Raw genomic sequence first — 16,229 nt, forward strand, 5'->3', positions numbered from 1 at the left:
TCCTGGAATAGTAGAGAAGAATCAGAGTCCTTTGGATAACTGTGTTTTTTCCAGCAACTCTCTAGCAGAAACTCCGATTTGAAATCAAGCTCTGATCCTGACAGTGATTTCCCGGACATGGCTAGAGTTAGGTAAAAAAGATCTATCTAGAGTTAAAAGGAAGAACCATACAAAGGTATTTGCTCTTATAAGAGTTTATTTAGTATCTGTTCCAAGAACCTAGATGATCTAGACTTTAAATAACAAGGTTAGTAAAAAAGAGTATGGAATATGCACTGAATCTGAAGATGGACAAGATCTGCAACCCAGCAGTTGTGCAGCTGTGGTAAATAACAGGTGTAGCTGCAAAAAGCTTGCAGGTTGAAAAGTAAGGAGTAACAGGTAGGTGAGGTAAGTAAACAGTTGAGTTTAAGGCAGAAAAATAAGTAACAATAATAAATAGTATCCTTTATCCTGAACTCTAATGAATATGGATTGCAGCAAGGTCCTTAGAACTGACCTTTTTCAGGTCTGTCTCAATTAATTCTTTGGTCATAAACATATATTTATTTATTTATATATACTTCTAAAACAGCAGTATTGGCTTCAACATTTATGCGTATGCTTCTCTTAAAATCAGTCTCAATGTATTTAAGACAATAAGTGGAATCAGAAAAGACATAGAAAAAGAACATTGTCTAAAACCATTTTATCTGCTCTGATTACATTACATCCTCCCCTCCAGAAAAACAAACAAACAAACTTCTGAAGAGCAATTGTATTAAGCCAGCTTAATTACCCTTTAGACTCTGCTGAAAATCACAACAATGTAAGCTACACTCATTCTGAGGACATATAATAGCAAAGTCACCTATTCAAGCTAATATCAGAACATAGATAAGCTCCCAGAAGGTTTAATTTCCATTAAAAATAAAACAAAATAAAATGATCATTGAAAAGATATGTCAAGCATCATACACTTCTGGGCCACAGAATATAAGAAGTGCCTTTTTCAGCACAGTAGCTGTGAAGTGCTAAGTGATGTGGACAGATAATATTTCTGCAGAGCAGTTGCAAAGCAGAGCACACGTGCTCCTCCTGGTATCAAGCAGATGCTGTTCCCCTCTGGTGATGCCCAGAACTTTGGGAACACCATGACTAGTTCTGCTTGCAGACTGAAATGCATACCAAGGCTGAACACTGGCACCGTACAGGCTGGGAGCTGAGTGTTTTCTGGTGTTGATACCATTGGGCAACAGGTACCACTTCTAAGCCCACAGCTCAGTAACAACTTTACGCCACAAGATGGAGCTTCACACCAGCTGTAATGGCAACTCCGCAACTGCATCTCTAAAATAGGAGCAGCAATTTCATTTGGATATTTAAAATTTATTCCAAAAAATACACCATATCCAATTAACCAGCCATTACGATGAAAGATTTATGGAATGAAATTTAAGAATGTATTTTCCTGAATACATTCACAGTAATATCTAAAAAGAATACAAGGATAAAGCGATTTAAAAGCATTTGCGGTGAACAATGGATGGTCCAGCTTCATCATATTCCTGTTTGCTGATCCACATCTGCTGGAAGGTAGAGAGGGAGGCGAGAATAGAGCCTCCAATCCAGACGGAGTACTTACGTTCAGGAGGAGCAATGATCTGGTAAGAAATGAAACCATTAAACACAACGTTAAGCTATGAATTTGTTACACAAAACTATTAAAGCAGTAATGCTTTATATTAGTGAAAACACTGTATGCAAGCACTAATGTCAGTTAGCCATTGCAGCAAGCCATGAAGTTACAAAGTTGTTTCCTGAGTCTGAGCCTATACCCTTAGTTCTTCTGGTTGAATCAGACTGCCCAACACAGCAACATATGTGTGTATGTGCATTCATGACCATGAAAGATTAAAGGGGAGGCAACCACTGTCATGGCATGAGACAAACATTAATGGTAGCCCAGGGGGGACTGGAAGAATGAAAGACCAACGGAACATTCCTAGTGGTACAGCTGACAAAATGTTTGCAAAGCAAAGAAGGGGAGAGCTGAAGCAGCAGAAGGACAAATAACTTGTTAGTCTTTTTCTTAACTTATAAGCCAAGGACAGAAGCAGCATTTCCTACACCTGAATTCCATTAGCCAAAAATTGCTGAGGAAGTTGCTGCTCTACAAAAATGTATGTTGCTGATTCCATGCTATTTTTCCTTGGCCTTGCTAGGTCAGTTTGCAGAACACAGCATGAGGAAGGAAGGGAGAAGAGAGAAGGCTCCTCTCTTTTTTCAGCAACCAGGGTAACTAGTCCAGTTACCAGGAGATGATTTAGTAGAACATACAGACTTGACTAAAAATATGTACAAAGCCCTTTGTAAAGAGTTGTTATTTTTTTGTTAGATTTTTGAGGATTTTTTACATGCCTCCTTAAGTAGTTTACAAATAATTGCACTGTACCTTGATCTTCATGGTGCTGGGAGCTAGAGCAGTTATTTCCTTTTGCATCCTGTCTGCAATGCCCGGGTACATTGTAGTGCCACCAGAAAGCACATTGTTGGCATAGAGATCCTTTCTGATGTCTATGTCACACTTCATGATGCTGTTGTAAGTGGTTTCATGAATGCCAGCAGATTCCATCCCTATGGAAATGACAGCAAAACTCTGAGAAAGCAACTCCGTACAGAGATTTAAATTGTTAACACCGAACAGACAGTGTGAGCTGCAGTTTTTCTTTGGAAGACAACAGTCTTCAAGCCTGCTGAAATATGAAAAGTCATTCTGCATCTGTTTGAATTATTTACTAGGGAGCTCCTTCAGGAACAGCCTTCCTTCACCACCCCTGTGTACACACTCAACTCCTCACTGAGAAGAAACTCTATGGGTATGGAGCAATACAGTTTCCAGTAGGCTTTTGCAGACAACCTCATATGTCCTGAGAATTCCTTATATGGTGCTGGAATAATTTGTTTTCTTGTTCTTACTTTTTCCCCCTTTTTTTCGCTCTTCTTAAACTGAGCCAGCTCAGAGACAAAACAGTCAAAACATGTCCCAATGCTTCTCATTATTCAGTAACTTAATCTATTTCTGAGCTGATATTCTATCAAATTGGACTTTTATGTGACCTTGCTGCAAGCTTGCATCCCTGACCATTGATTTGTTATGCAAATGTGATGCACTCTGGATTCAGATTTTGGGACAGTCTATCAGTAGAATAAAAGTAGTGATTTTTGTTTGTTTGTTTGTTTTTTAATCCCTCTCTGAAAGCACATTCAGACTATAACCCTCATACTATTTAGAAAAGTGTTTCTGCTGCCAAAAGTTTCATAGTAACCAATACATAATATACAAAGTGGTGTGGGCTCAAAGCCAGAAATAAACACTCAGGGTTTATTTTGAGAAAGCATTTTGTTTTACTGCTTGACATAAAGTTCCTCCCAGTGTATTAATAGTACTGTTCTGAAAGATTATTTTATAATGGGCACGGGGACATACTTGGGTATATATCTAAATGAGCAAGAAGTGGGATACAATCAGAAGAAAATAGAGACTCAATATTTATGAGCAGCTTAGCAAAGCACAACAGTCATGCAACCTACCGATGAAAGATGGCTGGAAGAGAGTCTCTGGGCAGCGGAAACGTTCATTTCCAATGGTGATGACCTGGCCATCAGGAAGCTCATAGCTTTTTTCCAGAGAGGAGGAAGAGGCAGCAGTGGCCATCTCATTTTCAAAGTCCAGGGCCACATAACACAGTTTCTCCTTGATATCACGGACAATTTCACGCTCCGCTGTTGAGAAGATTCAGTTTTTAGAATGGCACTCAGCCACACTTTCATTCTCCAACATCCTCTCCATTATAACACAGATCCTCTCTGCCAGTCCTGCAGAGAAACTACTTTTTCCCTGTTAGATTCTTTCTTGATAATAAAACAACCGCAGAACCACTGCTATTCCTTCTAAGGCCACTAGAAACATTGCATGTTAAACAACTTCCCTTCTCATCTAGCAGAACGTCCTTACCAGTGGTCACAAAGGAGTAGCCACGTTCTGTCAGGATCTTCATGAGGTAGTCTGTCAGGTCACGGCCAGCCAGATCCAGACGCATGATGGCATGGGGCAGGGCATAGCCTTCATAGATGGGCACGTTGTGGGTGACACCATCCCCAGAGTCCAGCACAATCCCTTTGAGAAGATAACACACGATTACACTCAGACGCTCACACACAACTGTTTTGAACACCAGTGCCACCCCCAGAAGCCTACCTGTGGTACGTCCAGAAGCATACAGGGACAGAACAGCTTGAATAGCTACATACATGGCTGGGACATTGAAAGTCTCAAACATAATCTGAAATGCAATTAACATAATTAGCTTAGCAGTAGGGATTTTAGCTTAGTTGTAGCATTACAACAAAGAAAAGGGAAAACACAATTTTTTCATATTTAGTGATGGTTGGTAATAACAAGGAAGGAAAATACATTTGAATAAAATGTTTGTCCTTTCAGACCCCTCTGTATCTGATCTATATCTACGATGTATTAATACAGACACATTGAAGATCATTTTATAGTAGGCCTGGACACACACACAGAAAAAGATGAAAGTGACAACACTTGGACAGACTGGAGTTCTCACATCCAAAACTGATACAAAGACTTTCTCAAGTAAATGGAATAACACAGAAAACAGATACAGAGTCACTTTCTATTTTCCCTTACTGAGAGATAAACACTACAGAACATTCAAGTCGTCACAGCTAACTGAAATGATGATGTTCACACTCTGCTGAATCTACAAACTTGGAATTATTCCATAGCTGCAGGATGAGATTACCTGGGTCATTTTCTCTCGATTGGCTTTGGGATTCAGTGGTGCTTCAGTCAGCAGAGTTGGGTGCTCCTCAGGTGCAACACGGAGCTCATTATAGAAGGAGTGATGCCAGATCTGAGGACAATGACAGAAGGCAAAGGAGAAAAATACCATCAACTAGCAGCTCAGCATGACTTTCAGGCAGGTTTAATGCTCCAGCATTCTGCTTATAGGACTTTAGAGAATGGTAAGGTATGTTTGGCATGCATTTGTTCTTACAGCCTCGGTAGAAATTACCAAGGTACCTGGAAAAGGAAACACTCAATCCTCAGGTTAGAAATATCATTGCTAATGATAATCTATATCTTCAAAGGGCACAAAAATGAATGAAAATAAATAGAATCTTATAACAGGAAAGGGAAATGCACAGGCTTAATTACAGCTTGCTGCTAACAAGCTTCTCATTAAACCACACCTGACAGCACAACACTTTCATCTAAAATTTACCAAGTAATGTGTTAAACATTCTGTTCAAGTGATTGTCTACCAATGATGCACATTATTTCAGTACTGATGTACCTTCTCCATGTCATCCCAGTTGGTAATGATGCCATGTTCTATGGGGTATTTCAAGGTCAGGATTCCTCTCTTGCTTTGAGCTTCATCACCTACATAGCTGTCTTTTTGACCCATACCAACCATCACACCCTATAAAATAACACAAATAGAGTTAGTCTCTCGAGGAGAGGTGCCACAGAATAGTTACATCAGCTGAGATAAATTCAGTTGCCAATAATACAAATTACCAAATACTTCATAAATACTAATGACTGGAGAATCAATTGTTCTTTAATTTCCAAAATGGAATATTAAGCCAACTCAAATCTCTTGAGTTCATTTTTCCACTACAATTAAAGTAAACAGCAAACAAGTACATTTTTTATAGGATATTCAATTGTATTCACACAGAAGAAGTACAGTGTTAAATTCATCAGGATGAAATAGAGTAATAGGCTTGTTTTGTTGTTACTCAGGGATAACCTGTCTGCTGAAGTGTAAGACATCGGAAGGGGACACTGCCATCTAAGGGCCAGAATGCGGCAATACACAATTCAGATTTTCCAAGTCTATGTACAGGAAGTTGGAAACTATTCTGGATGTACGGTAGTCTCTATGCTTTAAGTTATAAATACTGTTAAAAATAGTATACTGTAGGATGCTTTGACTACCTAACACTCTTACCAGAACTTCAGTCATTTTGTGCTCCAAGACGCTAGAAATCTGCTGTATATTTTCCTTTTATGACTGTCTGATTTATTTTTGAGCAATTAATATAATTAATCCTGTCTATAGAAGATAACATTTGAATATTTACTTTTTAAAATCATGGTAATGTTCAGAAGCTTCAGTTAGAAGCTATACCAAATTCAATTAGGCTATACCAAAAGGCACGTACTTCACTTGCCCTCAATGGCTTGAAAACTTATTAGCAGGGTGCATAAAGTGACTCATCTTACAGCCTATCTCTTCTTATTTCAACATGTCCTTAGGTGACACAGAAGATATGGATTTTAAAACCCAGCAGCCAGCTAAGTTTGTAATGACCAAGCTAAGCTACTCTAGGTCTCTATAATGTTGATATGGCTCAGCAACCTTGTGTTTAACAACTCAGCTAATAAGTACAATTTGCAAACTATTAAAATTGATGGGAATGTATCATATGCTCAAATGTAAAACAAAACAAAACAAAACAAAACAAAACCAAAAAAAAACAAAAAAAAAAACCTAAGAAGAAGAAAATAATTCTTAGAAACCCCAGAGAGGTGTCTGTAACACAGTTAAAAGTAGAAGGAAGGTTGATAGGAAGCAAACTGACAACTTCTTCTTCCTCCCTTAGTTCCCTGCATTTCATCTATTGTCAGTTTTAGAGCAGTCAAAAATTGGAGATATTTCTCCAGTATCCTTTGCTTTTAAACTGCCTGTACTCCCCAAGTTCTCTGGGAGATGCAAAGTAGAGGGAGAAAGAGCATAGAAGGAAGTGCAAGAAACTGAGGATTCCTCTCACAAGGCTAACTAATCTGCTTGGACTGCTGGACACATTTTGCCTATAAATACCATGTTACTCAGACCGTCTGGTTAGCCCCAGATGCAGGAAAAGGTAACTCTGGGATGGAGAGTTGGGGATGGGGCACGTGTCCAAGCCCAGTGTGGAATAACTAAAGCACTTCATCACCTGGTGCCTGGGACGACCCACGATGGAGGGGAAAACTGCTCTTGGAGCATCATCCCCAGCGAAGCCGGCCTTACAAAGCCCTGACCCATTATCACAGACAAGGGCAGTGCTGTCTTCCTCCTCACACATCTTCTATGTCAGTGTCTGCAGGTGCTCCAAGCAGAAAACAGCCCTATGAAAACAACAGGAAAAGAATAATTGAAAAAAAAACCAAACAAACAACAAAGTGAGGTATCACCATAAGAGTGAATATGGTATAAAAAGAACTGATGCTCAGGAGGGTTGTATGCACCAGACATAATTCAAGGTATTCCATAGAACAATTGCAGTCCTGCTGCATGGACAGACAAGTAAATAACAGCTTTGAGACAGCAAATGTTTATCTAAATTCAGTCACGGAAATCCACCGCTGGGGAGTAGGTGGGAGATAAAGATGACTGCTGGACTGACAGCTGCATAAACAAAGGTCCCATTGCATCAGAATCAGCCTGATGTCCCCTGCCTCTATCATCCTGACAAGACTGAAGCATGTAGAAAGATGATAACCTGACTTTAAAATGCAGTCAAGGACAGCGTGTGTTTTAAAACTGTCCATAGTATGTGCTCCATCATCATTTCAAACCAGCTAATAAGCTGCATTTGTAGAATAACAGAGTAATTTATGCTGGCTCCCTGCTTCACTAAAACAGAAATTGCTTTTCTCCTCAGGCAACAGGAAGATAACAAGGGTAATAAAAATGCTTTAAAGGGTTTGTATTAAAGTCAATTATGGAAACAAGCCCTGAATACCGGCACTTGAGAAAAACTATTTGCCCACAATTTATAGTGTGTCAGGGAATCACTTGACTAGCTGGGAACCCGGACTTCCATGCAGAGTTCAACAAATTGCAATGTGTTAACAGCTAAAGGAGACAGATGTCATCCTGCAGCCCAGCTGGCTCCTCATGCAGCCACTCAAACCTACTGCCATGGGAATGCTGAAAGCGCAGGACAAAGCAGCAGTGGAGTCAGTGAGAGCCATGGCTGATGAGTATGGGAGCACGAGGCAGCGTTCGGACTCCACCATAGGTGGACAAGCAAGGACAGCCTCCACCGAACCCTTCGCTGCTGACCCTTCACAGCCACAAGACATGGCTGCTGGGCTGCCACTGCAGGCTGCAGTTCTGTACAGGCATTGTAGCTCCCAGGAGAAGGCACAGACAAGGAAATCCCACCTTGATGTGCTCCAGATATTTTGTCATTATTCCCAGGAAAGGAAAATAGGTTGCAATTTTTGCATTTATTAAACTCTTGGGAAAACAGGCTCTTTATATTTAAGCATTTAGTCAATGGAGTACAATTGTTATCTAACATGAATGAACAGAGTGGTTTAGACAAACCATTTCCTAATTAGGAAATATGCTTTCCAACAGTCTGTTTTTGGAACAGAGTTTGAGGTCAGGGGGTTTGCTCAAACCAATGCAGAGAATGCAATGCCAAAAATCACTTTGGGGAGGGGGGAGGAGGGAGCAGGAAAGGCTACATTTCTGAGCTTGGTGAACTCTAATGAAAACCATATTTAGTAATAAAGTACAAAAAGCTGGAAAACCAAAACTGAATCATTCAGGCAGGACACTGCTTCCAAGGAGTGAGTTACAGCTCAGGACTGTCATGGTATGCAGTAGTAACATCCTCCAGCAGCAAAAGTCACTCAGCACTGCAGAATAAAGGAAAACATTCTCCCCAGCAATTAATACAGTATTTAGCCTCTTACTTCTATCTGCTGTACAGTGAAAGATAATCATTCACTTTCCCAGCCTTCACAGCATGCTATCACGAGAACAACTCCAGCCTCACAGGGAACGCTGTGTGTAACACAACCTTTAATAAAATGTTTGGCACTTTGTAGAACACAGTTTCATATATATACATAGACAGATGTATATATATATGCACATGCACCCTCATCGCATCAGACTAGATACTGCTATTTTTCATCTTCCAGCTCCTCTTACAGTCACACTCCAAAACACTCATGTCAGTTTAAGCTTTATTTAAGAGCACTAAAGCAAAGCTGCTGAGAAACCATTACACAGCATGCAAATTCACCCATTCAGGAACTCTGTTCTGTCCAAAACTAACTCCCCAAGGGCACACAGGTTCACTTAAATTCCAGCTGTGCCATTACACAGTCTGTGTCTTAATATTGATGTTGGAGTGTTGGTGGAATCGGCAAAATCATCAGATCCATTTCCCTTCAAAAAGTGCTATAAAACAAATACAACTCAGCGTTGTACATTAAAAGCATTCTACCAATTCAATTCTAGTAAGAAATGCCTAAGCAAACTGCAGCACAGCAGTACATCCTCCTGAATAGCTTCCATTTGACATTACATAATTAAAGTAATCCAGAAAACCATAAATCACACTGTTGGTTCAGTGCCACTTACCCTGACAGTGCTTGGCTGGGGTAGCAGCTCTAGGATGGTGCACTGTATCCAGATGCACCAGGGTTATATAGCCCCTTCAGCTCTTCTCCTCCCACCAGCCTCCCAAACAAGGAGCAGAGACGAGAGAGACAGAGCTGAAGTCTCTAACAAAACCATATAGGGACCTTATTACAAAAACCTCTAATCTGGGTGGCCACAGGCCCTGAGTCCCTTCTACTGCATTCCAATGCAGAGCTCATGAAACAGGAGGAGACTTTCAGCTGTGTAAGATAAACACTGCAGAACGTCAGGAGTGTTGCTAAAATGCAGCAAGAAAACCGTGCCCATGGCAGACACTCTCTGGCAGAAAGAGCACACTTTCGAACAACAGAGAGAGGTCCAGGCCTCCACAGTTACATTCAAGAGGCAGTGAAAACTGAAAGAGCAGACATTTGTAACAGGGAAGGCATTTTTAAGGAGACACTTTGCTTTTGTCAAAGGTTTGGGCCAAAGCAATGAAAATACTTTTGGCAAGCTAAACAGCTGCCGAATTTTGTCACAAATTCACTTAAAAGGTCCTCACTTAGGGATACTGAAAAAGGTACCTGCTGTTACATAGGGTTCATGGCAAGGTCTTTGAAGGTTGTGTAAGTGTTCTCCTGACAGACTGTTATGGTGCCTCATAGCCTGTGATGGGTGAAAATCAATATCCTGTCTCCATCAGCTTATTTCCAAAGCACTAGGAACTGTGGAAGAGTTTTGTCCTAGTGTCAGCTCCACTGATGGACACAAATTGTAAACTCCTGTCTCAAAACATTTGTAATAAAGTTGTTGAATTTCATAACTTCCAGCTAACTTTGCCCCGAGCATATTTTTAGTAACTAAAGCAAAGGTTCTCAATGTATGAGCTATTTTCAGAGGGCTGGATTTCTATGGCTACAGCCAGCTGTTCTCTAGGCAGACTGTGTCTCACAAGCAGCCCTTTCACAGTCAACAATACATTGCCCTTGAGTTATCACTGGAGATCAGAAATTAGCATCTCTAAGCTCTATCACTAAACCACTACAAATTCAAAAATGGCCTACGCACATGAGCCAAGGAGGACACATGAATCTAAATGCAATCCTTGCTTTGTGAGTCTTGTTGCAACAGGGAGAAGCATGATGTGTTTGCTTATGGAGTCCTGCCTAACTGAGGTCTTAATGCAAGAGATTTCCCATACAACAATTCTGGGATTTCTTCTGATGCAGAGATTTGAGTACAAGGCAACACGTAAAGACAGCAGATAGGAAGAATTATGGACTGGACACCAAAAGGAATTTAACTTCTAAGAAAAGGAGCTTCTAAAGAATGTAACTGCCTTGGAGGCACAGATACAGAAGTTAACAAGTGTTGGATCATGAGCCTCACTGGGCAGCCTGTTCCAGGACCTAACCACTCTTCTAGTAAAGAACTTTCCCCTAACATCCAACCTAAATCTTCCCTCCTTCAACTTAAAACCATTTCCCCTAGTCCTGCTATTATCAGCCCTTTCGAAGAGTTTACTCCCCTCCTGGGAGTAAGTTCCCTTCAGGTACTGAAAGGCTGCAATGAGGTCACCCCGCAACCTTCTCTTCTCCAGGCTGAACAAACCCAACTCCCTCAGCCTGTCCTCATAGGGGAGGTGCTCCAGCCCCCTGATCATCTTTGTGGCCCTCCTCTGGACCCTTTCCAAAATCTCCATATCTTTTTTGTACTGAGGGCTCCACCCCTGGACACAGTACTCCAGATGGGGCCTCACAAGAGCAGAGTAGAGAGGGACGATCACCTCCCTATCCCTGCTGACCACCCCTCTCCTGATGGAGCCCAGGATCCCGTTTGCTTTCTGGGCTGCCAGAGCGCACTGCTGGCTCATGTTAAGTTTCTCATCTATCAGGACCCCTAGGTCTTTTTCTGCCGAGCTGCTCTCAAGGACAACTCCTCCCAGGCTGTACAGGTGCCTGGGGTTCTTCCGGCCCAAGTGCAAAACCTTGCACTTTGCCGTGTTGAACCTCATTAGGTTCACCCGAGCCCAGCTTTCCAGCCTGTCAAGGTCCCTCTGAATGGCATCTGTTCCCTCCACCGTATCGACTGCACCACTCAGCTTGGTGTCATCAGCAAACTTGCTGAGGGTGCACTCCATTCCCTCATCGATGTCATTAATAAAGATGTTAAAGAGCACCGGTCCCAAGACAGACCCTTGAGGGACACCGCTCGTTACCGGCCTCCACCTGGACATAGAGCCATTGACCACCACCCTCTGTCTGCGGCCTTTCAACCAATTGCTTATCCATCTAGTTGTCCACCCATCAAATCCACCTCCCTCCAATTTGGAGATGAGGATGTGATGGGGGACCATGTCAAAGGCCTTGCTCAGGTCCAGGTAAATGACATCGGTCGCCTTCCCTTCGTCCACCAACGCCGTCACTCCATCATAGAAGACCACAAGATTAGTTAAGCATGACCTTCCCCTGGTGAAGCCATGCTGGCTGTCTCGGATCACATGCTCGTTCTTTATGTGATCAAGCATGTTGTCCAGGAGGATCTGTTCCATAATCTTCCAGTTGGGGCAATAGCTGCTGTGAGGAGTGGTTGTATGGGTGGGGAACATACACCACTTTGAAATACCTTGCATGTCAGAGGCATCAAAGATTTGGGAATTCCAACTTTCAGGGTTCTTGTGAAAAATACAGGTGACACAGAAGCTTACCCTGAGAAAGCAGTTATTGATACAGCAAGGAGGACACAGTGTTTAGTTGGACTGCTTCCAGGGTATCTGCTAGAGTTAGGACTGTGCAGACTGGAAGGGAGATGTAAGCCCAGAAGATAACTTAGCAGTAGTTGTGGATAAACAGAAGCAGCACAGCAAAACTCTCAAGACACAGCACAACCATGCCTCCAGTACACAAAGGAGAGCCAGAGCACTGCAGACAGCTGTCTCTGGGGTGTTACACTATGGAAGGTCCCGGGGCAGGAAGGAAGGCAGGCAAACAGGTAAACTATGCAAGGAAATGAGCTCAGTACAGCTTGAGGGACATTACAAAATACAGGCATTTCTTTTCTTTATAGTGATTCCATTGCTTAAGATATGATCACAGATATTGCTAAATAAAAACACATGGAGAATCAAATGATATTAATAGTTTATACCTTTCTTCTCAGAGACATAGGTCATTGTCAGAGGGGTGGGAAATAGGGAGTGAATGTATGTGGCATGAGATAGGAATAAGAACCTAAATAGAACAGGGCAGAACAAGAATTCTGAGAACCAAATCTAAGTGTCGGGGATAAAATCTCTGAACTTTCCTCTATGGCTACAGACACATACCAGCTTAGCCCAGTCATGTTTCTGTTTTCACCAGAAAAAGAACAAATACCAAATTATCACTTCTGAAAGCAGCCGAGCTCCCCCTGAGGAGGCCACTTCCATCACCACTTTTTCCCCTCTTCTTACAGTAGTACAAGTACTTACAGTGCTCATTTGTATAGAAACCACCAAGTACAATTTGCCTGGTGTGTTTATACCCCAAGGCTCTCTTCTTTCACCGCAACCATTGCCAAAAACTGTTTTCATGTTGTTTATCTGTCCAAAATGTTGTCCATCAGAGGAGTATGTCTGGAATACACTGAGAGAAAGGAAAATAACTGAAAAAGCAATTTTATTGCTTTTTTTCCATATACTTTCTCCCGATCTTTGTAGTATTACGAGCAAAGCTCCCATGTACAATGGAAACTTCTTCAATGTCTATCTTTCAAGGTGTCAGTGGAAAGTCTTAGCTACGTGCTTCTTAAGAAAAGTTCTTCATTTTTTAGTAACTCGCACATATTTTCATCTGAACAGAAAATATGCTTAGGACTGCATGCCAACAGGAGCTGCATTGCTCTGCCTAGGAAACAGTCTTTGGCTGTCCCGAGGAATGCAGGCTCAAAGGCCATGCACTAGCTTGTAGATGTCATACTTTTTTGGTAAAGAAAGGCAGAAGCTGAAGTTTTATCACAACTGCTATAGAAAACTGGGAAAAAAGTACCTCCTTTACTCATAACATTACAACTCATTACTTTATAAGGGAAAACAGTGTCTCAGATGTGCATGAAAACCTTCCTGCTTAAATCTAATTGGCTGCTTAGGAATGAGACTGCTAAATATGTCTCTGACTCCCTTTTATTTGGGGATTCCTTTCATCTTCTCAGCATTAGCAGAATCCCAAAATGTTTCTGTTTGTCTGGCTTCAGGCCCTCTCTTCTATCTCACTGATAGGCTTTACGCTTTTCTTCTTCCCCTCCCCCCATCCTTTTAAGAATGCCAGGAATAAATAAGCTTTAGGAAGCAGAAAGTCCTAATAACCTGATTTATTCCAGCTGTCATGTGGTGCACATCTGTAAAGCGTCAGAGCAACCATTACCTGTCAGCTACACAGACTGACTTGCTCTATCACTGTTAGGCTCTAATATCTTAAGACAAAACAGCTCAAATCTTTCTCAAGACAGTAAAACACAGGAGTTTTCAACTTGCAAAATTTGGAAAACAGTTTTGTCAGTGCTGTTTAAGAGCTAAAGGACAAGTGCTTGCCTGCAGGGCGGGGTGATGAGCATTTTAATTCACAATTTCATCTTCTTAACAGGGATCTTCCTCCATGATAACATTAAGTAAAGTTGCCCCTCATTCAACAATCAAAAGAAAATACTCAAAGTAAAAATGAGCTAACAGCTCCCTCCCCCCCCCCCCAATCCTTCTTTGATAAATAAACAGACCATAAGAATGAGTCCTGCTTCATCAGGCTGATATCATGTCTCTGTGATTTCCTTCCATCTTAAGCAAAGTTTCAAGAATGAAAGGGGACAGTGATAATTTTCTTTCTGTACCCTTCCAGCTTTCATATGAGCAGCAGAAGGATTTCTCAAGACAAGAGTTTGTATCAATATCACCATGTGTAGTAGCTGCTGACAGACTTTTTCCCCCAAAAATGTGCTCAGTTTAAACACAGTTTTGGAGAGACATTGTTCTCCATGATTTGCTCTGGAAAGAAGCTCTACGTTGCATCTGCAAGGCACCACCCACATCTCAAATAGCAGCTGGAGTGGACATACCTCACGTCAGAAAGAAAATATCAAATATATCAGAAGCACAGCCAAAGGAACACTGTCTCTGTACCAAGAGCTGCAAATCCACCAGAGATCCTGGATCAGGACTCAAGCCACTAGCCAAGGCTGAGTTCTGCCCTACTGTGTCTTAGCGCAGCAGCTGCTCAGTAGCTAGTCCACAGTTCATGAAGACTGATCTTCCCTAAATGACACTGCATACAAGGGTTTCTGATAACATTACATAAGCACATTTCCTAAGAGTCATGAGAGAACAGATTCCCCCAGAATCAGAACCACTCTGATAACACACTTGAAACTTGCCCAATACAAATGACATATTCCCCACCACATTACTGTGAAAAGCAAGCACTGGACTTGTAAGAAACTCAGACCCACATGACATGTGTACTTGGGCAGGCAGAAAGCAGGGGTTCTTCCTCCTCTCTTCATTCACATACATTCTTAGCTCCTTAATTAGCATATTCCTGTGCTGGCAGCAATAAGAAAACCAAACAGCTGCGTGGAAGAGAAACCCTACTGTTCTCTCACCAAAAGAAAAGTTTCAAGATGAGCTTGTGCACTATGAGAGATCAGATATTTCTCATCAGAAAATATGTTCTGGAAGCAGGTTTCATAAGGCTACTACTTTCATTGGATTCATTGCATGTTTAGTCAAATCACAGTTCCACAATGTACAGTGCCTGTATCAGCCAGTCAAGATGCCCCTCCAGAGAGCAGCAAGGAAAAGGACCACTAGAGGGCATTTTTTTTCCGCAACTGAATGTACCAATTCTTTTCTGACCAGCACATAGCTGCTCTGCATGCAGGCTCTGGCTGATAGCAAACTGTGGAGTTCCCCTCAAGACAGACTTTCCCAAGCAGGTAGTTACCTCTCCCAGGTGAGCTAGCCATGGCTTCAAACTCTTTTCTCCTGGCTCCTGGACTGGGCACATGCAGCATAATTAGGTGTCACTGCCAGGCAGGACCAGGAAACCTGTCCTCACAGCAAATTCCTGGATCAGTTACTCAGCACAACTAACAAACAACTCCTGAGAGCTGAGTACAGTTGAACTTTTTTGTTTTTTAAACTTCCACGAGAAACACTATGTCACAATGAAGAGACGAGCATCAAATATCAATAAACTGAAGAACATGAAAACAAGTGGAAATATACAACCAGTAAGAGTGAAATTAACACATATTTTTTAAATATCTTAGGAAAAAAAGGAAATGCACTTTTGAGACCAGCATAGCACTATGTGGAAATAAGTGCTCTTACATGTAATTGTAAAAAACAATGCACCAAATGCAAGCATGTTTAACACGTGTGTTTTTTGTATCAGAAAAGAGCCATGTGGGAATTCAAAGCATTGTAAAATGGACTGGGGCTATTTCATCTCCACTGCAGGAAACTGAAAGAACAGGCAGTAAAGTTAGGCATGTGTAGTGCAGCAGTTCTGGATAGCCCATATCCATCCAGGTAGCCCAAGACAATAGGCTGAACTGAGCAATTAATGCTTCTTTTCATTAGCCCTTAGAAGTGATTAAGGGGATTTTACAAAACAGGAAGAAAGATGGCTTCCCCAAAATGCCCAACACGTAACAGGAAAAAAGTAGCACCTTACAAACTTGTCAGGTAAACACATTCTAAGTGCCAGAGCCACCAACACAAAACAGAAATAAGTAAAAAAGTAAAAGGGG

General features: G+C 41.6%; 1 protein-coding gene across 1 annotated transcript; it reads right to left on the bottom strand.

Moving 5' to 3' along the window:
- Positions 1–178: 178 nt before the first annotated feature.
- ACTA2 (actin alpha 2, smooth muscle) lies at positions 179–9,562 on the bottom strand. Its single transcript, XM_015866808.2, has 9 exons — positions 9,450–9,562; positions 7,021–7,192; positions 5,367–5,495; positions 4,812–4,922; positions 4,241–4,325; positions 3,998–4,159; positions 3,574–3,765; positions 2,435–2,616; positions 179–1,643 (listed from the first exon to the last, which is right to left on the bottom strand). The coding sequence occupies exons 2-9, from the start codon at positions 7,147–7,149 to the stop codon at positions 1,500–1,502; spliced, it is 1,134 nt and encodes a 377-aa protein (XP_015722294.1). The 5' UTR covers positions 7,150–7,192; positions 9,450–9,562; the 3' UTR covers positions 179–1,499.
- Between the last annotated feature and the right edge of the window lie 6,667 nt (positions 9,563–16,229).

The sequence above is a fragment of the Coturnix japonica genome, chromosome 6, assembly GCF_001577835.2.
Source record: "Coturnix japonica isolate 7356 chromosome 6, Coturnix japonica 2.1, whole genome shotgun sequence".
Lineage (NCBI taxonomy): Eukaryota > Metazoa > Chordata > Aves > Galliformes > Phasianidae > Coturnix > Coturnix japonica.

Bases quoted from the DNA above. Each gene is read 5' to 3' on its own strand.
- ACTA2 (XM_015866808.2), bottom strand. From the start codon at position 7,149: ATGTGTGAGGAGGAAGACAGCACTGCCCTTGTCTGTGATAATGGGTCA. The intron at 4,923-5,366 runs GTACATCAGTAC...CATTGTCCTCAG, and splicing joins ACTGGGATGACATGGAGAAG to ATCTGGCATCACTCCTTCTA. The intron at 4,326-4,811 runs GTAATCTCATCC...ATTGCATTTCAG, and splicing joins ATCGAGAGAAAATGACCCAG to ATTATGTTTGAGACTTTCAA.